This window comes from Ambystoma mexicanum, chromosome 2q, assembly GCF_040938575.1.
Source record: "Ambystoma mexicanum isolate Mex_15411 chromosome 2q, UKY_AmexF1_1, whole genome shotgun sequence".
Lineage (NCBI taxonomy): Eukaryota > Metazoa > Chordata > Amphibia > Caudata > Ambystomatidae > Ambystoma > Ambystoma mexicanum.
Window position 1 is genome coordinate 453,489,086 of NC_090924.1, and position 26,170 is coordinate 453,515,255.

The following is a 26,170-nucleotide window of genomic DNA, read 5'->3' on the forward strand; positions in this document are numbered from 1 at the left end:
CTCCCCTGCCTCTTCCTTTTTCAGCTGCTATGGTAATGGATGAGGGACTCTGTACGAAGTCCCACCTTCTACCATGGGGGCCATCTTGGCAAAGCCTTTTCATTCATTGAACGGGACACGGACAGCGTCCCGTTCAATGAATGAAAATGCTTTTTTTAACCCACCAGATTAACGCTTTAACCCGGGGTGCTAATGGCGTTCTTAACCTGTTCCATGTGCCATACAGGGGGTATTGTCCCAGTGCCCTAGTTAACCCCCCTTCCTTTGCTCGGGCCACAAGGAATATTGTCCTGCTTGTTGTCTCGGTACAAGGTTTGTGCCTCTTGCACCCTTCGGCCCCTACTGGTCCAAACACCTCTCCCGTTACCTTGTCTGCACCCGGGATGTGTGGGGTTCTTCCTGGGGTCCTTCTCCTGCTCGGAATGTTGCACAGGCTTCTGTGTCTTGGTCCCTGTGCCTTGCAGATATCTTGCCAGGCCCTTGGAGTGAAGGTATGGACGCTGCTTTTTGCGTTCGTGTCACTATCTGCCAGCCTTCTGGTGCCGTTGAGTGAAGGAATCCGGTTGTCCTCTTGACTCCGGGAGCAGACTGCTCTCTGCTCTTTACGGCATTCTGTCTCCCCTTTGGGCTTCTCGGTCTCTCGTCCTGGTTGGCGGATTCTCCTCGATAGACAGTCCTCCTTTGGTCTTCATCACGTAAGCGGGATCATGCATCCGCAGAAGTCTATACCACTGCAGTACCTTTTTAGTATTGTTCTTCATTGCTCTTGTGTCCTACCTCGTCCCAGTCCTTGGGTTAGCCATGTTCCTGGTTCTTTGTCTTAGTACTTTCCAGGAGCTTGGGGTAGTCTACTTTACAAAAACAAATAAGCCTGTTCTCTACAAAGAGATTAGCAGAGGAAGAAGAGCGGGTGGGGACGTTCTTATAAGGGCTACACCTTAGATGGTCGTCCTCCCCCGGGGGGATTCTCACCCGATGCAATTCTCTCTCATACCAACCCTAGGAGGACTATTGGGTAGCAGCCTCACCTCCCTGGCCTCATGGGAAGGGGTTCTCCCCTGGGGAGTAGTGACGACATCTAATGATTTGTCACAAAGGTCACACACGTAATATCTATAAAATTTTAAATAAGTACCTAGGTAAGAAGTAACATGCAATCCAACCCAACACCACTTGGCCCCCTCTACCATGTATACCCCAATACTATATTCAACCAACCCAAGTATATGTGTAAAGCAGTCAGTTTGACATCCATTGATGTGAGGAAGAGCTGGGTCTACCCTGTGGAGACTTGTGTGGGAAAGGCTGAGACGAGGAAGAGGCGCTGAGTAGTGAAGAATGCTCTGCGAAACTCAAATGAACATTCTAGTCATTCATGTCCAATTGTTTCAACAACCAATATAAAAAGGGAAGAAGGACTTAATACCTGGTCAAGCTGTCTCAGGAGGAACAGAGAGCAAAGGAAAGGTTGGGCGTGGGAAATTCAAGCAAGTGCCTGCAGACGGAATGTTGTCAAGCAGGAAGACACGTCTCTGTGGGGTCCGACGTCTGAAGACCCTGCAACCAACTGGTGAGGCAGTATCCCGGAGAGGTGGACCATGTGGTCTGGAATGGGTAGGCGTACTGCAGGGAGCTGTTTGCTGTGAAAACCCACTAGCCACAGAGACCCCATAGTGAAGGGGAAGCTCTTAAAAGCCACGAGGGACCTGAGCAAGGAGGAAGGAAAACGCTCCTGAGACTTGCCAGAGCCTGAGCAGAATAACCCAGAAGGTACGGGAGTGAACTGGCTGACTGGTGGGGACAGAAGAGGGTCTTGGCAACTGCAGAGGGGTACCAAGAAGGAAAACATACAAATCTGTGGAAACATTAGACCACCCCCACCACCTCCCACAGACAATATCCATGGACCATGTGGTCTGGAATGGGTAGGCGTACTGCAGGGAGCTGTTTGCTGTGAAAACCCACTAGCCACAGAGACGCCATAGTGAAGGGGAAGCTCTTAAAAGCCACGAGGGACCTGAGGAAGGAAAACGCTCCTGAGACTTGCCAGAGCCTGAACAGAATAACCCAGAAGGTACGGGAGTGAACTGGCTGACTGGTGGGGATAGAAGAGGGTCTTGGCAACTGCAGAGGGGTACCAAGAAGGAAAACATACAAATCTGTGGAAACATTAGACCACCCCCACCACCTCCCACAGACAATATCCATGAGCATTCAAAAAGAAGATATTTTATAATTGAGGGGTAGCCTGAAAATCCCCACCTAAACAAAGAGAACCAAGGAAGTCATCCATATTCTTACTTGTGGCAGTACTTGACAGGCAAGTAAACCAAGTCTGCCCATCATTGGAAGCAGAGAAATAGGAGCCTGGGACCCGCATGCAAAATCAGGGAGACTTGTAATTGGTTATTTATAACACGCTTAATACCCAGAGGTTTTAAGCCCGGACCCGTGGATCGAACCTGTGTTGCACTGCGTCTTGTTTCCAAGGCGAGCACGTTGACTGTTAATTATCCTCCCGAGACATTGCCTTCCAATGGCCTAGCTTGGCATGAGAGTGAACCAAGTTGGCCCAGAAGCAAGTGAAAGGAAAACCAGGGAAAGGGAGCTATTACACCTGGTATGGTGAAGTTGTGAAACTAAGTGCAAGAGAGGCTAGGGGAAGGGAGTGGTTCCCCCTTGGTGGTGGTGTACTCTAAATTCCAGATAGCAGAAGAAGGGAGTCCTTATCATGGTAACCAACGTTTTATAAAGACTTTCTGATACCAAGTGTTCAGAGATGGGCAGTGTGTCTGCCAATGAGAAGTGATTGAACTTGGCTTTTTGTGTTGAGCAGTTTTGACCTGGGGAAGGGAGCCATTCCCCTAAGAAGAAGCATAACCTGGAAGTGAACTTTTATCTCCTGTCCAGAAGAAGGGAGTCATTCTTCTGGGCCAAGGTCTACTTTATCTCCAGTTGAGTTTTAAGTGTAAGGGACAGAACTAGGGTTTTTGACACAGGACGGTGGACTCTGTGAGCGGACGACTCTCTGCTCTTTCCAGCCTACTCTGCGTCTCCTTCGGGCTTCCCGGTCTCTCATCCTGGTTGGTTAAATCAATAGATTTACACAGACATTCTGGCAGAACCCTTGGTGTTTTAGTTGAGGCAGGAAAACTCCTTTTGGAAATGGGAAAATAAAGAGAAAACCTAACTTTCTCTAACTAAAGTCTATAGCAATCACCATGTGTCAATCTCCTCCCTGTGCACTCTTACAGTACAGGGATAGATATTGAGATTCAGTGATCGGGAGCTAAAACCAGCTTCTGGGTGTCAGGTATCACCCTGTAGGCAGGAGCTACCGCAGGGGAACCAGGAACTACCAGAGATGCTCCTTTACATTGTGTCCATTTTGTATGAACCATTGTGTTCAAATGTGCATTAGATGTGTTTTAATTCTTCTTTATTAACATTCCCCAATAATCGAAGTTAAAGTCACATTTACACTTGTTAGGGAGAATGTTAATTTCTGTGCCAATTCCCTTTAACCTTTTAGACTCCAAGCTCTTTCGCTGGACTCTGAGCTTTTTAAATGTCACTTCTGAGTGAGTGTAACCTTTTTCTCACTCATGCTTTTTTCTGATTATGATTTTCTATGTTCCTTATTGCTTTATGGAGTCTGGTAAACTCCATAGCCATCTGCTTTTGCATTGTGACACACAGCACCTTTTGTGAAGTGTCACTGAGATGTCCCTTGGACTTCTCCTAATGTTTAACTACATTTTCTTGGGTGAACTACTGTTCCCAAGAATAGTGAGATGACCCCTGTCTTACTTAATTTAGGTTTATGGGTCCAGAAGTGGTGGTGGTGGTGGTGGTGGTGGTGGGGAGAGTGAGGAGGTTGCCTAGTAATTCCTTTAACCCATTCCTCATGTAACATTTTGTTACACTAACTCACTTGGAAGGCTGGTGGCAGTTGTTCATGATTACTAGCTAGTGACATGTATCTGCAGGCTGATACCCCAGCTGCAGTGCTGCGCACAACGGTGACCATTTTCCCAAAATGGCCCTTTTTTTCATTTTTTTTTTTTCACCATTTCTTGTTAGTTTCTTCTAGGCTTTTACTCTGTTGTTTGTATCAGGTTTGAGCCCTTTGTGTAGTTTGCCTTTGGTGGGCTTCAGCCCTGAAGCCCGCCCAGGCTCCAGTGTGTCTGAAAAGGCAGGAAGTGAGGGAGGATCCAGAAACTTCCCTGTCCTTTCTCTAGATGTGCCTTAGTGAAACCAGTTCCTATTGGCTGGCTAGCTGTCCTGAATGGACAGCGACCCTGATGTGTGATTGACAGCCTAGGGCTGTGAATGAATGGGAACTTGCATAAAAAGTGAGGTTTTTGGTACTAAGAGCAGAGTCGACCACTGGAGGACAGAATTCAGAGCAGAGGATGAGAGAAGATGCCAGCCGCACCCTCCTGGACCGCAAAGTGCCCAGTGAAGCCCTGCAGCTGTGATGACCCCGTTTTCGAATTGACGGGGAAGTTCTGCAAAGGACGACTTCTTCCCTTAGGCTGGTGGGACAATCTAGCCTCGAGACAAACTCTATTTTGGCGCAACCCCTGCTGAGGAAAAGGCGCCAAAACCACAGAGCCACTGAATCGACGGTAATCTATTGCTGCCGAGTCCCTCCGAGTGCTTCCGCAGGAGCCCGCCAGTTGTCCTCCCTTTCATCACCACGAACAACGGTCTGCTGCATTGCATAGTGAAGGCAATGAGCTGGAACACTTTATTCATTTTCAAGGTACTGTGGGGCTTGGGGTATTTTATCCTTTTGCCATTTGGGGTGCTTCCTACCTTGGGGAGTGCGTTTTAACCCAACACCAAGTTGACCTCAACTTACCTGCATTGTCCTTACAGCTGATGCTTTCTAAAAGGTGACTCCTTGTGAGTTGCTGTGATTTCTCTTTTGAACATTGACTGTTTAAGCACATTTTTTTAAGAAGAGCATCCGGACTTTCACTTTGTACATTGACTTTGGCTGTTCTGCCTCCCTAAAGCCCCCCCTTCTGAACCTATTGGCTTTGGCAGTGCTTGTTCTCTTACATGTCTTTAATGTTGAACACTTTATTGCTTGGATAATTGCCTGCATCCCTTTGGGAGAATCTAACTGTTCTTATAACCTATCAGTCTGTTCTGATCAAACCCTAACCTTTCCTTCCTGAGAAACTCAATATTGCAAAGTGATACTATATAAATGTTATACTGACCTCAAATGACGTCCCCTATGGGAGCTGAAAAATGTGTAACGTATGCATGAATTACTTGCTTTATTGTTCACTTTTTTCATTGAATCCTGACTTGGAATTAATGTTAAAGCTAATTACTGCTTTTTAAAGAATGCTTTAAATATCTTTGTGTATAAATAATTAATTTATTATAACTTTTTAGTGTTTACTTGTATACCTGTATTTACTGGTTTCATTGCACAGCTCACACTAATCCTCTTAAGATACCCTGGCTGCTCAGTCACACTACCAACTTGTGTATTACATGCCTATATTAAAAGGTGGTTATAATACCAAGGAGATTGTCTTGTGTAGTCCCCACACCATTTGGACTGCACTAATTCCTACCTAACATGCTTGGAAGGCACCAGTTGGCCCTAGGAGCCAAATGTAGCTCCTGGTGGCTGTTGGTTTCAAACAAACCAGTCTCTTCTATGCTAGAAGCAGGAACTAAATGGCTCTCACGTCCCCTAAATTTCGAACACTGCAGTAGCTACAACCATAGAAAATGGTTTGCTTTACCCACTCTTGACCCTAAAATGTTCGACCCAAACCTGGTGGCAGACATTATGCATGTAGACTTTCAGGGACGGGCAGAGAAGGGAACCTTAGATGATTAAAACATATTTGCTACAATCCAATTCGGAAGCCTAGATAACATGCAGAAATTAGTCAGTTTTCCTTCTACATGTACTCAAGAAATCTGCACACTGGTCAGTTGTATTGCTCCAAGAGAGGAAACTAGGTCCACAATGTCGAACGAAGCCAGCCGGGCTACAAAAGTTAAGTTTACACGAGTCTCACACTACCCAGACCCATAATGCATATTAAACTCCAAAGAAGGAAAGGGCATGTAGCAAGGCATGGCGCACTGTAACTCCAGGGGCAGGATCTTAACGGATTCAGTATTGAAAACGAAGTTGTGTTAGTAGCTAACAATTCAAGTGTCTTGGTGAAACTCCGGGGAGGTGGGGGCTCAGCGGGCAAGGGGTGGGCAAAGCCTCTAGAACAAAATGGAAAACAGCTGGACTTGGAAAAATACATTTGTGCCCCAGTGGCTACCAAGAAGGTAGGCAGTAGGCAAATAATGTGGTAAATCGGTTTGCACGCATTGTGAAACCAAAACTAAAGTACAGCGGCCGCCTACTCCCTAACCCCAATGCACCCTTGTCCTTGGAGCCAGTTGGGCTACCATAGGATCATGTACAAAAAGGGTTGCGAAGGCAGAAGTCATGCTGACCACAAAAATGTCCAGCTAAAAACCAAAGGGGAGGGGGTGGGCTGTAGGGCCTTTTATAAACGTCAATCTACAGAACCCTCACAATTGTATTCTTCCCTAACAGAGGCCAAGTGTGTGTGTGTGTGTGTGTGTGTGTGTGTGATGAGTTATCACAAGTCATTGGGGGGGTGCCGGGGGGGTGAGGAAAGAAGCAATTTGGTTACCTGCTGTGATCCTGGTAAAACTAGGCTAGGCAATGTCCATCTGTTTTATGTGGTTTTGGATTTGAATTGTTGAAGTTCTTACCTGTAGATGCTGCTTTACCTTCGCTGGATTAATTTAGTTAAATTAACATTTTGTTTTTCTAAAAACTGGTGTGCAGGTGTGGCCTCGTGAGATCTCGACCCTCCCGAGATCTCGCGAGACAGCGTGCAACGATGGGGAAGAAAGACAGAGTGGAAGAGCGGATGCTCCCCGGTGCTCCTCCCATGCTAAAGGCCTACTCCTTGCTGGACCGCACTGAAACCCCCCAGCACTTGTAACGGAGACTGAGCTGGGGGCAAGCCATTTGCTGGCCTCAAGCCAGAGGCCGGTAGTGGGGATGATGACAATGCCTTCAAAGAAGCTGTGCGCTGAATAGTAAAGAGGTTTTCTAGCAAGGAGAACATTGTGTTGCACTGGCTGAAATTCTACACAAGAAAGCAGGATGGTGCAGAGCTGGTTGACGATTACACCACCCACATGAGAGAAATGGTGGCATTATGCAATTTCGGCGACAATGCTGCGAATATGGTCTGCGATATCCTGGTGGTGCACACGAAGTGAAGACAAGTACATCCTTGAGAAAAAACTAACATTAGACAAAGCTGTTTAAATCACCGGGGGGGGAGAAGAGACCTCGAGCATGCGGAAGGAAATTGTGGGAACGTCGCTTGCTGCAGATGTGAACACAGTGCAGTGGAAAAGCAACATCACAGGCCCAGGCGAGACGCTGTCTATGTCAAAGCGGGGGAAGAGGAGAGAACCCATGAAGTCACAGATGTGCCAGCACACAGCATTTAGCGAATGACAGAGAATTCCCAGTGAGAAATAAAGAATGCACAAATTGCAGAAGGTTTGGGCACATTGCCATAGCCTGCAAGTGGAAAGAAACAAAGATCACCTTCATTTAAAGCGACGGGTACGTGAGCCGTGATGAAGAAGGTGATGGTGATTGACCCACGGTTGTAACCGTGAGCGGTTCAAAGGGAAGAAGAGAAACCACACTGTCATAAGAATGGATGGCTCCGATCTCACCATTCTGCCCATTCAGCCCTTCAAAGACATGGCTGGCAGGCAAGAAGTCGAAGTCAAAAGAACCAAACCTAGACCCACAGTGTTCGGAGGAGCATTAGTAGACCTGTTTGGGTACATCAATGCAACTATTCAATTCAAGGGCATACCGATAACAACCAGAGTTTAATTCTTTGAGGAATGCCTGGCAGTTTTGTGGTGGAATGACCTTCACAATCTGAATATTGAGCTAGATCGCAGCACTGTTGATCAAGTACCATCAATCGCAACTCGAGCAGCGTTGGCGCTGAAGGATCTGTTTCCAGTGCTGTTCTCAGAAGCCCCATGGAAAATAAAGATATTCACAAAATCGGGCTGAAGCAAAATGCTGTTCTGGTCAAGCATAAAGTGAGGCCAGTATCGCCAAACTCAAGAGAGGTGTTGGAAACGCATTTGAAGAAGATGGTCAGAGAAGGATCCATTGAGACGGTAGAATGCTCTAAATGGTTGAGCCCAGTGGTACTGATTAAGAAACAACACTCCACCGATATCCGTGTGCATAGACCTGCGCAGCTTAAACCTGGAGGTAATAACTGACAGTTACCCGCTGCCCAGTATCAACAAACTGATCTGTATGATGAAAGCCAAATATTTCGCTAAACTGGACCTACCTGATGCATATCAGATAAGCCTCCATAGAGAGTCCCGACTAACTGCATTCATCACACCTTTGAGCACCTAACAGTACACCTGGATGTCGTTTGTATTGTCCTCTGCTGCAACCAGTACACCTGGATGCCGTTTGAATTGTCGGCTGCATCAGCTTTTCAAAGGATGATGGATTCTTTTTTTGCGAAATGTAGGAAACTTGTCGTACTTCCAGGATGACATCTTCCTCTATGCCAGTGATGCTGAAACACACAATAAAATCCTGAAGAAAGCATTGGAGAAACTTCAAGAAGTAGGAGCATGCCTCAGATTTGAGAAATGCATCATCGAAGTAAAGGAAGTGGAATAACTTGGGTATGCAACCTTGAGAGACGGAGTCAGTCCCAAAAAGAATCTTCTGCAAGCCAAAGTTGAGGCCCCTGCACCAAAATCAAAAGATGAACTGCTCTCTTTCCTTGAACTCACAGATTACTATGCTAAGTTCGTGCCTCCGTTTTCCAAGACTATGGCTCCGCTCTGAGGGTTGCTGAAAAAAGGTGCATATTACGACTGGTGTCTAGAACAAAGGGCAGCGGTTGATGAAGTCAAAAGAATCGTGAACGCGCTGTCTTAAGCCATTCAACCCAAAGTGGGATACCTACATAACTAACGATGCCAATGCCTATGGAATAGGAGCCACGTTGACACAAAAAGAAAGGCGACATTGAACGTGTGGTCGCATTTGTGTTAAAGGCCCTCTCGAACGCTGAAATTAACTACTCTACGGTGGAAAAGGAAATGCGTGCTTGGGCGAGTATTTCGGGTTGTACGTGTGGGGCACGACGTTCCAATTGGTTACCGACCATGAACTTCTGATCCACATGTTGAGCCCAGGGGGGCTCAAAGACCTACTCCGCGCCTGGCAAGGATGGCGGCCAAGCTACAGAAGTACACATACAAAATTCAACACATAGCAGGGTAGAAGAACACGCAAGCAGACTGCATGCTGCGTCTCATGGAGCACACAAAACCAGCCACTGATTTCCTTCAGGATGAATGCATAGTGGCATTGGTGATTGACCTAAGAATCTGGGAATTCCTAGAGATGAGTCAGAACCATCGGGGGGAGGACTTTGCCAAAGACGCCACCCTGGGAAGAGTTGTTGAATGGGCTCGATAGTTGGCCCAGTGAAAGGACCATTCCAGGGGGGTTGAGGCCTTACTGGCAGTGTGTGAAGACTTGTATCAGCCAATGGACTACTAATGGGAGGGGATCAAGTCATACCCCCCCCCGTAGGAATGCGGAAAGTAATACCGTGTCGAGTGCATGCAGGCCACTTGAGCGGCAATATGACCAGACGCAGGGTGCAGGAGTAGTACTGGTGGCTGTGCATGAATCAAGATATAAGGACAATGGTGGAAGGATGCTGCGAGTGCATGAATAGCGATAAGAGACTAAAGACTCAACAAGCCTGTTTCATTTTAACTGAATCTCCTGAGGGATTATGGTGCAAATTGGGCCTGGTCATAGCAGAATGTCAACTGACCACAAGTATGGTGTAGTTTTAGTGGATTAGCTATCTAAATGGGTTGAGGTGGAATTTGTGCCCAACATAACAGCAACCAGTCATTGAGGTACTTCCCACCATTTTTCAGAGGACAGGCCTGCCCAAAGGGCCGGTCACAGACCATGGCGTTCAGTTAGTATCTAAAGAAATTGAAGTGTTTCTGCGTACCCACAATATCAAGCGGATCAAAGCTAGCCTCTATCACCCGCAAGCAAATGGGCCTGTTGAAAGGACCAATAGATTAAACAAAGGAGTTTTACAACTGGTAGCAGCCTCTGGGATGGACCCTCATACTACCACCAAGGATGTGGTAGCAGCTCATTGATTGACCCTGAACGCAGTCACTAATGTATCACCGTTCCAGTTGAGGAAGAAGGGCCGCATCCACCCTAGTCCATGACGGAGACCTTGTAAAAATAAAGTTGCCTTACAAGAATCGAATGACAGGGTCCAAGTACAGCCAGCCAATGGAAGCTTTCCACACACAAAGAAAGTGGAATCTTGAATGAGTTGCAGTGTTTGGGAAGAGGGCTCTTGATTTGGCAGATTCACTTGTGAGGCAACCCATTCCGGAAGATCCAAAAACACTCAAAGAACAGGAGATCGAGAGAGGAGAATGCCAGGAAGAGAAATATTCCAGAGAGTGCACACACGGAGAAAGAGATGGGTGAAATAAAGAAGTCATCACATCACAGGCTAAGGGTAGAGAGGAACGGACTGAGACATCTTCCAAACGTCATCCTCTAAGACTCGCCCAAAAACGTGCGAGGAGAAGACCCACAAGGTACCAGGACTTTGTGATGGAGTAGTACCAGACTGCTCAAGAAAAGGAGGTATGTGGAGGCGTGGCCTCGCTAGATCTCGGCTCTCGCTTGACTATGTGCGGCGATGCGTGGAGGCGTGCAAGCAAAGGGAAGGAGACCGAAGGGAAGAGCGTAGATGCTCCCTGGCTCTGGGTGGAGGTGGGGGACGAAAAACACCACCCGAGGAAGGGCCTTGGGTGGCTGGGACAGCAGGCAGTGATTGTATAATCTTGCCCGCTGTTCCAGCCACCTGATTAACTGAGCGCCCTTCCCCGGATGCGCATGCCATTTCTACTTCTCCTAGACAGTGTGGTTTCTGCTTTATTAATGATGTTTTAGAGTTGCTCCCCTTGCCGTGAAGTGGTGGTGCAGGCTGGTCCCAGGAAATCTAGCTTTTTGAAGAGAAAAAATGCAATCTAAAGAAAATGTAAGTTTACGTTGCTGTTGCAGTGCCTTTGCTGAGTCTTTCATGTTACTGTGAATGGCTTGTACGTGCTTCTGTACATCCAGGATTTACAGAGCAGATGTCTACTTTCTGACCTCCCATGCAACAATTTCTAATTGAAGGATCTTATCAGAATCTTATAAGATCTTACATAAATCCTACATTGAACTTCTGCGATTTTATAGGAATTCAATATGTTTACCGTCGTATACGTTCTTTTTGTTGCCAAAATGCCACTAGTTTGTCACTAGTTCTTTTAAGCTTTTTGTATGGCATGTTCGTATGGGTACTGTATGGTGCCCCTCCATTCCATGGAGGATGGTGTGCCAGCCTCTGAAGGTGAACATTTAGATGTGTTTTACAGGACAGCTAGTCAATCCTTCTCGTTGTATAGTACATGTGCTCTACCTTTCCCTGCAGTAGGCACCGCAGACGCTTGCTTTTCCAAGAATGGTGTTGTCCCTGTATGTGTGAAGAGCATGCACAAGAATGATGTGGTGCTTGTATGCCTTATGCTAGGGGTTGTACAGGTTTTTCAGGGGGCAGTACTGTGCCAGGCTGGCTGTGTACACTGGCATTTTAGATCCACGCTTTGATGTGCAGGCAGCATGCCAAGTCAAATAATATTGCGAAGAGTGTTACTAGGATTGCCTGCACTCTTCCATGTATTCCGCCACCCCCTGTTCACTGATCCTATCTCGGCATGCTCCTGATCCCTGCAGGGTCTACTTGCAGTGCTTCTGCTGTTCCTCCTGCTCCTGCAGGTGCCTTGCTGACTATCCGAGAGTGTGTTCTGATTCTTTTTTCTTTTTTCATTAGGTGGCTTCGGGCGTATGAGAGTGCCCTCTCCTTTCACTTCAGCAACTACTTCGTGGGGTTCCTGTCAGAGGTGACGGCCACACTGGCAGGGGCCGGCTTCACTGAGGAAAAGGAGAACCTGAAATGGTGAGCACTTAGCTACTTCCATAATCATTTAAAATGAAATGTTATTACTGTGGTTCTACAAGCATAATTCTCCTCCTGCAGTTGCCTAAATGTGAGCTGTTCCCATAAGGGGCAGCGGCTGAAAAATTGTTGCGATGGTAGCTGCTTACCCAAAGAATAGCTGGGATGGGCGAATTTGCTTATTGCGTGCCATCTTTCCTTTGGAGAGGCCTCTGAGTGTACTAGTTCAACTAGATCGTACTGTTTCCTGAGGGTCGCTACCAGAAATCTCTGCTTTTAGGAAAGATGAGCAGGCCAATATTATATGCAGATATCTTTTTATTGATGCTCCAAACGTAGGGGACAAAAGTGACTTCTGCAATTACCTAAAAAAAAAAAATAATAAATAAGTTTTAAAAAATGCATGACTAGTATAAAAGCCAGCATCTCTGTTCACGCCTCTTCCAAGGTTCCAAGGTGAGGATGAGCCCAAGGTGGACAGTGTTATGAGTAGATGCACACATACAATAGTAAAATAATAAGGCACAATTACTTGGTGAACAAACGGATGCTGGGTGTCCCAAAGAATACAATGAAATTATGATGTGGCATTTATAGCATGCCTGTACACAAGTGTTTCTAGGCGCGACAAGGCAAGGAGAGGGAAACCAAGGGAGGACAATATAACTATATTCCTAGGCTTTGTGTTATTCAGATCGTGCAAGTGCGGGGAAGAGAAGTGCCAGGGGGAGAGTAAGGCGGGTTTGGAGGGGGGGGGGGGGGAGTGCGGTTAACTCACAAGTGCAGCCAGCGGTTGGCTCATAAGTGCAGAGAGAAGGGACTGTAGGGTTGCAGATACAGACCATTAAGTGCTGGGGAGCCCAGAGGCAGTGCAAGGGCAACTGGACATGCAGGAGGTGAGGGTGACCAGATGACCAGTGCGCGGGGTAGTCTGGTGCATCAGCAGGGGAGAGGAAGACTGAAAGCGGAAGTGAAAAGGAAGGTCTTGTGTAGCTTCTCGAACCGGAGGTGGTTCTGCTTAAGTTTGAGAGCGGCAATGAGGCTGTTCCAGGGGGAAGCCCCAGCCGAGGAGATAGATCTGCTCTGAACTCTCTGCTTGGAGAAGCGTCTGACCCTCAGAGTTGGAGGTGGATGAGCAGAGAGCTCGAGAAGGAACATGTTTTGGAAGAGAAAGTTGGAAGTAGAGTGGCCCAGGGCCCAGAAAGCCTTGTGGACAACACAGATGGTCTTGAACCTGATGCTTGCAGCCACAGAGAGCCAGTGAACAGATTTCAGAGCTGGAGGGATACGATCCCAGGGCTTGAGGCCAAGAACAAGTCTTGCAGTCCTATTTTGGATGAGTAGTAAAGGTCGAAGAGTAGAGGCAGGCAGAAAGGCTTTAGAAAGAGGCTGTTGCATTATAGCCTATAGAGGACCAGAGCTCTGGAGACAATGAGATTCTGGGTAAAGTTAGAAAAGGAAGAATAACTTTGAAGAGGTGCAGCTGGTAGTTTGACTTCTTGGAGACATTGGAGATGTGAGGAGAGAAGGAGACGGTGGAGTCGAAGAAGATACCAATGTTCTTAACCTCGCAGGAAGAGGGCCCAGAGTGGGCGGCCAGAGAGAGGAAAGGAGGGAGCGGGTGTCCCAATGAGGAGGATCAGTCTTACTGGCTTTAAGGCAGAGATCATTGGCGGCACACCCTTTCTGAATTGCGGTCAGACAGTCTGGTATGAGAGAAGCAGAGGTGGCTGAGGGGAGCCTGAAAGAGAGCCGAGTGTCATCCGCATAACATTGAAAATTGGGGCAGAAAGTAGCCAAATGCGGTGGACAAGAGGTGCCGGGTTAGACTCTTGTGGAACACCACAAATGGAGAAAGACATGGAAGAGAGTAAAGACCCCAGTTAACCAGGCGGCTAACCAGTCCAGGGCCTGATTAGTAATACCAAGGTTGTTATAGGCGATTGAACATGATAGCCTGGTTGACCATGTCAAAAGCAGAGGATAGATCAAGGAGAATGAGGACAGAAGGGAGAATAAGTCTTCACGGGTGTTCAGGGGATCAGTTTCCGTGTTTCTGGCAGCTCTGAAGCCAGACTGGTGGTCATGGAGGCACCCAGCAGCTTTAGCTTGTAGATTAAGCTGGGAGATGGTCAGCTTTCGAAGAGTTTGCCCAGGAAAGGAGTGATGGAGATCGGGCGATAACCGGAGAGGAAGAATCAGCCGAGTGCTTCTCTAGAAGGGGGTGCACAAAGGAGTGCTTAAGGGGGGTGAGGAAAAGTTCCAGTGGGAAAGGAATGATTGCAGAAATCAGACAAGGCTGGAGCGAGTGTTTCAATGTGGTTCTTGATGGTTCTGGATGAGCAGGGGAGAACCTGCTTTGAGACTTTCATAGATTAGACTTGTCTAGAAACATCATCAGTGGTGAGACTGCCTCAGACTGGCCAGGAGTGGTAGAGGAGGAGGAATGGGAGGTAGAGGAAAGGAGGATGGACAGGATGTCCTGAGTTTTAGCAGTGAAATGAGAGGCCAAGGCCGTGCAGAGGGTCTGGGAGGGTACAGGAGAGGTAGGGACTGCAGCAGGATTAGCCAGCTCCTTGCACATTTTGAAAAGCTTGGTCGAGTTGTTAGATGCTGCAGAGATGCGGGCTTGGATGTAGGCTCTCTTCTTAGAGAGGACAGATAGTCTGTACTGCCTTTGGAGCAGGCGGCAGGCCAGTTTGTCAGAGGGTGCGCCCAATGACCTACCCGCCACCCTACACTTGAGTTTGAGAGCAGCGTGGTTGGAATCGTACCAAAAGTTGCCCTTGAATTTGACAGGGGCAAGGACATCCAGAGTGTTGGAGATAGAGATGAAGGTTAGAGAGGGGTGTGTCGGGGTATGAGTCAGCCCAAGGTGCAGGAGGAGAGAAAGTAGCAGGGAAAGCCTCAACTGACTCACGCTTCATGGGTCGGATGTCCGAGAAGGTAGGTGGCAGTGCTGGAGTTGGCTTGACCTGCGGGGAATGAAGGTTGGAGAGGGCTGTGTCATTGCAATTCAAATTTAAAGTTGAATTATTTATTAAGTAAAATATTGTCAGTATTTCAATTGGTCTTTATTCACCATAAAGACTTTTCACTCGCAGGTACCTTCTGCCTTGATGGGCTTTGTGATTCTACTCTGCTTCCCAGTTTACACAAGTGTTCTTCAACTCTCCTCTCTCGCGCGCGTGCATCACGGTCTCTGGGTTTTCAATTGATTCCCAGATTGTAGTATTCCACCTGATTTCCATGTCAGAATCATGCTGGTTTCTGGTCTTCCTGTGTTTCACAACATGCAACAGTTTGAAAGATTCCTTTTAGTTCTGGGTCTGACCTCTGTTTACCAGAATGTTACAATCCAATCCCTCCCCCTCTCCCTCAACCCTCTTCCCCCCTCCCTCTTCCCCCCATTCTCTCACCCCTCCTCTCCCCCCCCCCCCCTGCAAAAACCTGCAACCATTGGTTTATTTTTCTGCATGAAGGTGTGAGCATAATCTAGGAAAGTGAAAGCATGAACATACTTGACAAGTTCTTTGAGGAACCGCATTTCATTTACAACCCACTGACCTGCCCCAAACAGGTCGCCCAGCATCTGTTTTTGTTTTATTTATTTTATAGTAACTTTGCATTTAGGTGGACATTCATTTTACTGGGGATAAACACTTTCTTTATGCACTTTGATTCTGGAGTAAAAGTCCTGGATGAACACTGCTGGCCTGTGGTGACCATTTAAGTATCGTGAGGGGCTGTTTTTTCTTACTGCAAGTTACTGTTTTTACCTCTTAGGTTTTACTGTACTGTTATTTAATTAGTTTGTTTTGGTTAATAAATAACCTTTACACAATTTTCCACAAGTAAGAAACAAGAAGGAAAGAGAGAATGATATTAATGAAGAGATATAGTAAAAATAAATCAGAACAAAACATTACATTTGGTGCAAATTACCAAATCGATTACCTAAAATACATATATTTAAACATTTTGAAGTTGATGCAAAATTCTAAAGCAGTATCGATAAAACGCTAAGAAGCAATAGAAAATTTTAAATCAGTTGCAAAGATAGAAAGTAATATCTGGTGCATTTACAGAAAAGGCATTATGAACATAGATATAGAACATACAAATACAGATATACCTTCCTTATACTAAAAAAGGTTGTACACCTCAGATAAAAATTGCAATACTGCCAATTTTAATGTAACTGATTTGCTATGCATCATATCCCACCACAGTTTTTCAGCATAAACTTGTTCTGGGTTCAATACAAACATTTTAAAATAATGAATATGCCGACTCTTCAGGGATTCACATTCTGTCAGCAAATGCAGTAACGTTTCCCTAGACTCGCACAGCTTACAAAAACGGCAAATCACCCATTTCCCTACCTGTCTCACCTCTTACCGACAGGATCTCTCTTGTCGGGAGGACATTGAGTCTCACCCGCATGACGTTTTGACGGGTGGTCCTATCGGGAAATCTTATTGAATATGGTTCTGGGCAACCCATTATTTTTTCTTTTTATGGGAAATAATCTGTAAGTATGATTTTGAGCTTAGCACTGCATCAACGGTTCCAACCCAATCGTTATGTTTAAGTCTTTTCAGCTTTATTGGGTGTTGGAGCAGGGTTTCTAACACTGACCCCAATTTTGTTAGGGAAAGATGCACTCTTCTTGGAACGTTAATACAAAGCCTGCCTGAGGCAGTCCTTCCTGTATCCCCTTCCCCAATAGCAAATATAAAGATTTAATCAGACTCATATAGAGTTTCCTACACAGGGACAGTCTTCGCCGTTTCACCATGCTTTCATTAGATTGTGGTCCCAACTCGTATTGAATTGCTGGTAGTGGGACACACTTAGGTAGGCAGTGTAGAACAGACTCCCAGATCAAGGCTTCAAATGTATTCATGTCACTTAGAACCCATCCTGGAAATAGTTCAAGGTCTGTGGTATGATCTTAGAGAGAAGGGAGCATTGAGAATTTACCATATTTCTAGTCCATTTTTTTTTATTTGTGCAATTTGTTTAGTTACCTTATCTTGAAGATAATTATGGTAATAACACTTTTTTGGCATAACTTTACAGATCATGAGTAGCAGTACAAAGATGGGTTGGCATGCTTGAGTAAACCCTTTCAAAACCTATCAACTCTGTCTGCAAGAGGAACCAAAAAGCCACTGTTACAGCATGTTAGGGAGAATTCTTAGAAATGTGCTAATTCCTCGCAACCTTAGACCCCCAGCCCTTTTGCTGGACTCTAGGACTTTTTTTCATTTTCAACACAGAGAGTGAGACCTTTTTCCCACTCTCTCGTAATGTTCTGTTATTTAACAGTGTTTTTTTGGTTTTGGAGTCTGGCAAACTCCATAGGCATCATCTTTGCATCGACACCCAGCACCTTCAGTGCAGCGGCACAGGAAAGTCTCTTAGAATACCGAAAGGTTTAAACGCCTTCTTGAATAAACTGTTTCCCAGAGCATTAAAGTGAAATTGACTTTACTTACCATTTGTAACTTTCTAGACCCAGCACACTATCTTACCATAGGGTGCTGGAGTGGTTAATTTGTATCCCCTTTGTCTAGTTTCTCATGTAACGTTTTTGTGTTACCCTTTCTACAATTAATAGCTGGTGGTAGTGGTTTACTTTTAACTACCATTGCGGGTTTTTACTGCAGGCTGCGTTCACAGCTGCAGTAAAGCACCCATGGGTGCCCATTTTTTTTCGAAATGGCCCAGGTCTTCTTTTTTCACCATTTCTTGCTGGAATGGTCCTCCTTGAGATTTGCTCTGCGCGCCGAACCAGGTTTGGTCCCTTTGTTCGTTTTTGTCTTTGGCAGGATTCACAAGTGAAAGCTGCCTCTGGCTCGAGTATGTCTGGCAGGGGCAGGAAGTGAGGGAGGTGCCCAAAACTCGCTGTGCTTAATCCCCTTGGTTACAGGAATACACCCAAAGGTGATAGGACGGCTGGCTGTCCGGAAAGGACAGCCACCCTGCTGCGTGATATACAGCTAGGCTGGAATGAATGGGAGAAACCTGCATAAAAGACAAGACTTTTTGGCTTGGAAGTCGACCACTGGACAAAGGAATCTGAAGAACTTGGAAGAGACGCCTGCTGCAACTCCTGGACTGTTGGTTTGCCCGGTAAAACCCTCCTGCTGTGCTGAAGCTCCAAATTCGCCTTGGCTAGAGAAGCCCAGCAAGGACGACTTCTCCCCTTTAGTTGGTGGGACCAATCAACTCCAAAGTGAATTCGTTTGGACATCCTCTTGGAGCTGGCTGTACTTCTGCTGCTGCTGGAACCGAAGTGCTAGGGAGAGGAAAACCAAACTAAGTACATCACTTTTAAGACTGACCCGAGCTGCTAGAAGATACCTTGGACTCCCAGGAAGCAGGACTGACCAAGCCTGAGCCACCTCAACAGAGTGCTGGAAACCAGATGCGAGGAAAGTCCAGAGTGATATCTGTCAGACCGCAATGGTGCTATTTGCTGAGACGCGAGGAGCTGAAACTGCAAAGTGCAGCTGAATAGAAGTTGGTCCTTTTCTGTCGCCGACCGTCCCGTTGTGTTGCAGGAGACCCCAGAAGTCCTCCCTCTTGGCCCTACGATTGAGGCACAGGAACAAAAGGATCAGCAGAGCCACACAGGAACAGAAGCCAGATGGAAGAATTTCTTCTAACCAAAGGTACTGTACAGTCTAAGAGAACGTACCTCTTGTGGTAGCCTTGCTTGATCTCAGTTGAGACTTGTCTTGGTTGCTTCTGTAGAGTTGCTTGCATCTTCTACCTTTCACAAGCTTGTGACCCTACTTTGATTCTACTTTTTCTACCAAGATTTCTAAAACATTGTGCAAGACTTTTACTTAACTGCAAGAAGTGCTTGAGTTTGTAAGTGATTTCAATCCGGCACTTCACCAAAGTCAACGCCTAGCATGTAATGCACAACCGAAATCCTTATTTATTTGTGTCTAAAAGTTATTTTATTCTGAACGATGTAACACTCGTATCACGCCCCCCGGTCACACTGAACCAGGAATCCGTCTGGTTTGCAAAGTTAAAATATTTATGTATTTACAAATTAATCACACTATGTTTAATGGATACCATAATCACCAATGGGGTGATGTAACACTAAGCAAGCTCTTTAATCACAAGGAGTAACAGTGAGCAAAACAATTCAGCACAGAAATAATTTTTCATGTGTTCCGATCCAATAGCAGCGTGGTTACTAGTTCCCCCTGCACACCACTCAACCCCTCAATAAAACAATGTAAAGAGATGGGAGGAGAGAACAGGTTTCAGGAATGGCAAAATTCAAACAATATATCAATCCTAATTTCCCCCCCAGCAACGCAAGAGAAAAACAGAATTGATGGGCAAACTGTCAAAATGGTTTTAAAGTTATCTTAGAATGGAATGTGCAAAAACACTAAATATGGGTTAAATTGCTCAAATTGTTTAGATTCTTATGGGAGCCGCTTTAGATAGTTACAAACACTAGCAATTATTAAATACTAAGAAGCAATGTGAAATCTTAAAACTGAGGTCGGAAGCAATCAAAAGCTGTTTTCCACGTGTCAGAATTTCCCTAAAACGAAATTCACGGCAAACGTTCCAGTGCGTGATAATCGTGATTCCGGGATAACTATATGGATTTGGAATGCAAATTAAAGCTGGGGATGTTGGCTACAAGCAGAAGTTGAAATTTTGTTTCTAGTACAAAAACTGAAGAAGTTATGGACGTTTTAGTGGAGGTCGTTTTACTGAGACAGGCGCAAGAATGAAAAACAAGAATGCAGTTTTAAAATGAGACAAAGGATTTCATGCACTAGGTTAAAGACTACCAAAAAGTATAATGCCACACAGGAAGGTCATTCATGGCCGCTCATAACAGTTCATGTGTGATTCTCTACTTTCTGTTTGGTTTGGAAATTACTTTATTAATCGATCAATAGGAAGTTAGGGTTTAGGAACATATATGAGAGACGTCCATGCAAAGATAGTTCTAACAATACTAGCTCGGAAAGAAAGAGAGGATGGGTTTAAGATGGGGATTAACTAGGCAAGATACATAGGCTGGTGACACAGTTCTATCTGTAGATACTCACTATATGTGTTTCAAACAAAACCGTCAGGGATTGGCAGCGTCAAGGCGCTCTGGACACCGCACGGCACAACTGGACTGGATCTGATCTGCAATTGCTCTGGTCACAGCACGGCACAACTGGATTGGATCTTTTGGTTCTGGTGATAATTCTTTTCAGCAGTGAAGCAGTACAGCACCGCCTGGCTGTCTCTTTCCCCTAAGGTTTCTGGGTTCTGGTTCTGGGATTTTAAGGCCTAGCTGAAAATGGTTCAGCTATATGATGGGCCTTTCTGCTTTCCAAGTTTCTGGAGTCTGGAGCAAGGAAGATGGATGGTTCTGCTTCAGGGTGCTCCGCCAGCTATCGGTTAGTGGGTGAATCTGTGTGTCTTCTAAGTCCTGAGCTGTCTCTATTTATGCTTATGATAAAGGGGTGTGTGTGCTGGCTTATCCGAAGTGTGCTCCCTTTCCAGGGATTGGTCAGGGTCTCCTCTCTTCCTTGATAGGAGGAGAACAGGTTGTCACCATGATGATGTGGGTTTACGAGGCCTAGAGTCCACCACTAGCCTCTTGAACACAAAATCTACTTTTAATACAATGCATATTTACAAATGAGCAATCTCTATAACAGGCATATATACAGATTACATATTTTGTGTAGCAGATACTCCTCCAATCCCCGTCGCTGTAAGATCTTGTCTGCTTTTTACAGAATGTTGCCCTTTTTGTCTGGAACACAATGTCCAATTTCGGAGCAAATTTCTACAAATATGCGCATTAAACATGGCATAAGTGTATGAAGTTTCATGCTTCTATCAAAAATAGATTGTGTAATATCTCATGTTCCTCAAAGACAGCAGAGGTAGTTGACCAATATCAACAGCTTACAGTAAAATACTCATTGAATCAATACTGTCATTTATACACATTCAGAAATGTATTAACAATAGTTATAGAAAAACACATTTAATTAGATCAAAAACGAGAGTACAATCACTATCGCTAATAATAATAAAGACTAAAACACGGTCTAAAAACCAGACGCTATAGTCGTGACATATGGGCCTAAATAGAGTTAGGTAACGTGTGTCTTCTTAACGTTAGATACATTGTTTGAGTGTTGTAGGGGGCATTAGTCGTCTTACACCAATCTAAACTCCTCTTCTTTCAGTATGTTGTTCGTCAGTCTAGTAACTTCTTGTCTAGAAGGGGGGAACTCGACATGTTTCAGTTCTCATAGTTATTACGGAACTTTCTTCAGGAGGTATGTCACTGTATTTTCTAATGGTACAGTAAAGACAGACTGTTGTAAAAACAATGGTTGATATCGGTCGTCGTTCTTGTTTGCAGTGTGAAACATCAAACTTTTCGTGTTCAAACTGTAGCTGTTGGTATTAAGCATAAAAACAAATTGCTTGAATAATTCATATAATCTTATTTTATATCAAACTAGACTAAGGAAAGTCCTTACCTAGTCCGGTGGTTTATAGTGACTCCGAAGGAGTCTTATCCTGAGTAAAGCAGGAGTTGGTCCTCTGGGTCTGCTATTGACTCGGAATTGAGTCCTATGCGACCTGCAAATTAAATTTGCATAATTTATATGAACTGCTATTGGTGTGACTGGGCTACATCTCAGTGGATGACTATGGCAAAATATATTTTATTTAGCCATGGCTTACCAAATATGAAGGGGCCATGGAGAAGTAGAAGATTCTTCAATTTAGTAGTCCTCTTTTAGATTTGCAAAGATGGAATCGATCCTTTTGTTTTGGTTGCTTAGTTGACACTGTAGATCAACTATAGGGGAAACGGAAGGCAAAATAAATGAGTGACATTTGTGGTTATCTGACATTCAGTCAGTTACGTTTGTACAGAATGGGTAAAAGCTTGTCATGATTCTTGCCCCTCATGTCCCCAGCCCTCCAAGATGTCAGGCTGGAGCCAGGCCATGATCACCTACATGGCCCTCAAGGGCCTCTCCATCCCTCCAAAGTCCCCCTTGGAGTCAGACTTGGCGCTTGTGGCACCAGAATCACTCTCACTCCCATAGGATAACATTGGGGATTGAACTTGTAGTGCATTGATGGGGACAAGATGGATGCCCCCACATATTTTGGTTCCCAGAACTGCATGTGCGGTCTAGTCTTTTGGGTGTGGTTCAGCCCAGAGGCACCTGGGATACCCAGAGACTATTTAAGCCACACCCAGGCTGAGAAAAATGTTTTGCGTTTTCTGCACCTTCAGCGTGACACTGTGTTCGGATCAGTCTCCAGTAGGCCTGCATCTTTCTTCTGCGCCCAGCTCCTGCAAGAACACGGTTAGGAACAGCATTACCTTACGGCGCTTCTGCCCATCAGTCAATGCTCCTTCTGTTCTGCGGGCATCTTCGGCGGTGTCATTCCCATCCCGGCACGCTGCTTCCTAAGGAAAAGGGAAAAGAACAGAAAAAAGGCATTAGTAAGTATTCTGCAAATCTTCGCTTATTTTAAAATACTGTACAAGCTTCAAACGCTTACCTGAATCCCAGCCACTCTGAGGGAACTCTGTCTCCGGAACTTCTCATCCATCTGCAAGAGGGAAAAGACACTCCAGGTTAGTGTGTAAACATCTAGAGGCGCCGCATACCGCGCTTACCCACCGCATTTGTTCTTCATAACCGGCATCCATGCTGAAAACGTTGCGGCACCTAAAAGACACAGAAAAATAACTCAGTTCAATGCAAATACGAAAGGGGTGCATCACGCATCGCACTCTCACTCACCTTGAGCGCTACACATCTCGGCAGCACGCCGCCATCCCCGGACACCGGCCATCATCTAAGGAAGGAAAGGAACAAAGTTGGAGAACTGTTCAAAAGACTCATTAAACTTACCTGTCGGACAGTGAAGTAACTAGGCAGCAACGAACTCGCATCTATCAACGCGCCCCTGCGCTGAAGGCAGGACGGAGAGCACACTATCCAAGAAAACAAGGTGAGCTGTGGATCAAAGAGAAGGGTTGGACCCCGGGGAAGAAGGGGTTCAAGCACACAGAGACAATAGGGAGTTAAACACTACCAATCCTGTGTTTCAGGCCCAGTCTCCAGTCGAATAGCGCCCAGGGAAGGGTTCGAGGTCGAGAGAGGTCAGAATAGGCTGAGTGACGTCCCTGTGGATACCAGGTGAGCGTTACAAAGCTTCTTGTCTATGCGTTACAAGACTTACCTTATATGTTGTCAATAAGGCTACGTCTTGGAGGTTGTTAATTCAGCGTGTTTGTCTTTTCGCAGGAAGTTATTTCTCGGCTCTCTAAGTCCTCTAGGTATAGATGTGTAGCAAGATCAAATATCTGATCTATGGGGTATAAAAACGCATCAGACCGTATTACTAACGTGTTAGTCTATTTTTTTACCTAAGTGGCACAGCTCCACAGAAAGGGGCGTTAACCCTTTAGTAGCAATCTATGAGCTTTATACTCGATGTAGCTACGTAGAGCTATGCTTTAAAAGTTGCAAGTTCTTACCTGTAAGGGTCTAACTAGGCTCCCGGATAACTAGGAAATAGTTTTGCCGCAGTATGGTTCTTGCGCGTATGCAAACGGCTCCTTTCAACTGTGTAGAGTCGCGGATGCCATATTGGAAGGATGTTATAAATAGACATCTAGTCCTTTGTGTTGTTGGCTGTACTAATGGCAAATCGTGCCGTCCATTACGATTATTATTAGATCTTTAATCTCAAAAATGAAGAGATAATATAGCAAGCTGGTCCGCATCGCCTATCTAATGAATTGTGCCTTCATATAAGCAATTTAACCCCTTTCATAAAAATTATATACATTTGTCGAATAAGGATACTGGATGCCAGTGAATGCTAAATTTATACTTGATACTCTAAATTTGTTTCGGATATTTAAAACTGCAACTAAAGTTATTAAATTTGAAGATGATCTTTTCTAAAGGGACGACTTCTATCAACTTGATCTTTAGTATTAGATTTTGTGCCACTCAATGGGTTCATTAAGCCCTATTTGGTTACTTTTAGTTGAGTTTCATTTCCCCGATAAAAGGTAGATATACTACTCGAGTAGTACCATTTGGATTCCCCCTTTTTGTATATTGGATATCTCATGTTCCCCCGTTTCTTCCCAGAACATGCCACAGAGTTCTGGCACCTCTTCACCCGTGCATCCAGAAATCACATTAACAATGCTGTTATTTCTATAATTTTCACAATTTTACATAGTAAGTTATATGTATTTAAACAAAATGTTCTTTGTGAATGTCCAGCCACAGATGGCCGTTTGTCTCCGCCTCCTTCTGTCTCCCTGCAGTTAAGAAGGTGTCTCCTCCCTGTTTCTACTGGGCAGAGGGCATTTTACGACTCTTCACACTTGACGGTTCCTGTAGCCAGAGGATGTCCGTTTGTCTCCTTCCCACAGCAGCCCAAATTCTCCTCCCACCCTAAAATCATCACATAGGTGTGATTTCTTGGTGGAAGGAAGCAGAACGGAGAGGCCTGGCCTCTGTGGGGGAAGCTTGTATACTGGTTTGTTGCTTTTAGGCTGGCTTAAATTCCAGTGTTATTCTGTTGCATTTTTTTTCTTGCTTTAAAATAAACTTGTGATTTCAAACTTGCAGCTAGAACACTTATTCCAGATTCTACACCATGGGCCCAAACAGTTACAACCTAGGTTACTCTCAATAACAGGTCACTTAGTTTTCAACCATTTGATTTCAGTTGTACAAGTTTAAATTCTATCATGCAGACTTCTGACAGCTGTCATTCAGGCGGCCGAGGGTACTGCGCCCAGATTTTGACAGATTCCACAGGCAGGCAGTTTGGCTGTGGATGTTTCTTTGACCAATTCAGCTTTTCAGGACATTGTAAGTTCCCAATGATTTCTTGAACTAAATTAATTGTAACACCCACCAAGAATATTGGCTGTTTGAGGGTGTTTTGTACCGGCATTCTGCAGTTTCAGCAACCTAGAAAAAGGATTTAAAAGCAAGATTTTGGATTTTTCAGCAAAGCACTGTTTTTCCCTTTGTGCTCCATTTTTACTTGTTGTGAAGCCCAGTGACATGTTTCAGGAGTGAGATCTCTGTTCCTCCACTGACGATATGCATGGTAGATTTGGCAGCCATCTTTTTCGTGTTGCAAAGCGCGATTTTCAAAGGTTTTGGCACGCAAAAGGGTTTTGCGGCCATTTTGATATTTCTGGCACCATCAGAACACAGGGATGCCGCATGGCAGAGCAAAAGTGGGTCAAGACATCCCACAAGCTCACCTTGACTTTTGCCGAATTGACATTGGCTAGCCTGGCTCACTGAATGACTCCTCGCTCCTCTGCTTGTCTTACCTTCCCTCCAGGAAAGGGTTAATTTACTTTGCATTGGGGGGTTCAAAAGTACTTACCTGCTTCAGAATATTTGTGTGAGCTCTTGTTTTATTCTGAAACCTCTTTACTTGAACACTCATCTCAGTATTGCTCTAAATTTACGTACCAGTGATCTATTAATCTTCACAGTGTCCTAGCTATTTAAGTCACCCGAGGGTGTGGGAAGTGTTGGTGTGCCATCCCAAATGGGTATTTGCTGATTTAGAGAAATTAAGAGTGTGTATTCTGGAGTGTGTATTTTTGTGTTACTATTATATTGCCCCTTCTGAAGAAGGCTTATTCAAACTGACTGTTAAGGTTTCTTGATTAAACAATTATTAATTTGAGTGTAAGTATTTATTTTGATACTTGTCACTGTGAATCTCTGTGTAACCACCCTACTTCTCACATTGACCCCTCTTGAGATCAGCCTGGTTGCTCAGCCACACTACCACCCTGTGTAGTACAGACTTATACCAAAGGTTGGGTTCCTATTGCCAGGAGGTCAAGGTTGTAGTGCACCCAAAGGGTACTGCTCCAAATCTTGCCTAACACTGCATCATTGTTCCAAGGGCTCTGGAGG

General features: G+C 45.2%; 1 protein-coding gene across 3 annotated transcripts in view; it reads left to right on the top strand.

Annotated features, from left to right (window-relative positions):
• The window catches only part of PORCN (porcupine O-acyltransferase), a 425,271-nt gene that overhangs the window by 269,815 nt on the left and 129,286 nt on the right, over positions 1 to 26,170 (top strand). For all 3 annotated transcript variants that reach the window (XM_069647550.1, XM_069647549.1, XM_069647551.1), the window contains one exon: positions 12,027 to 12,152. In XM_069647550.1, coding sequence (XP_069503651.1) covers positions 12,027 to 12,152 — 126 coding nt within the window. The remainder of the gene's footprint in view (positions 1 to 12,026; positions 12,153 to 26,170) is intronic.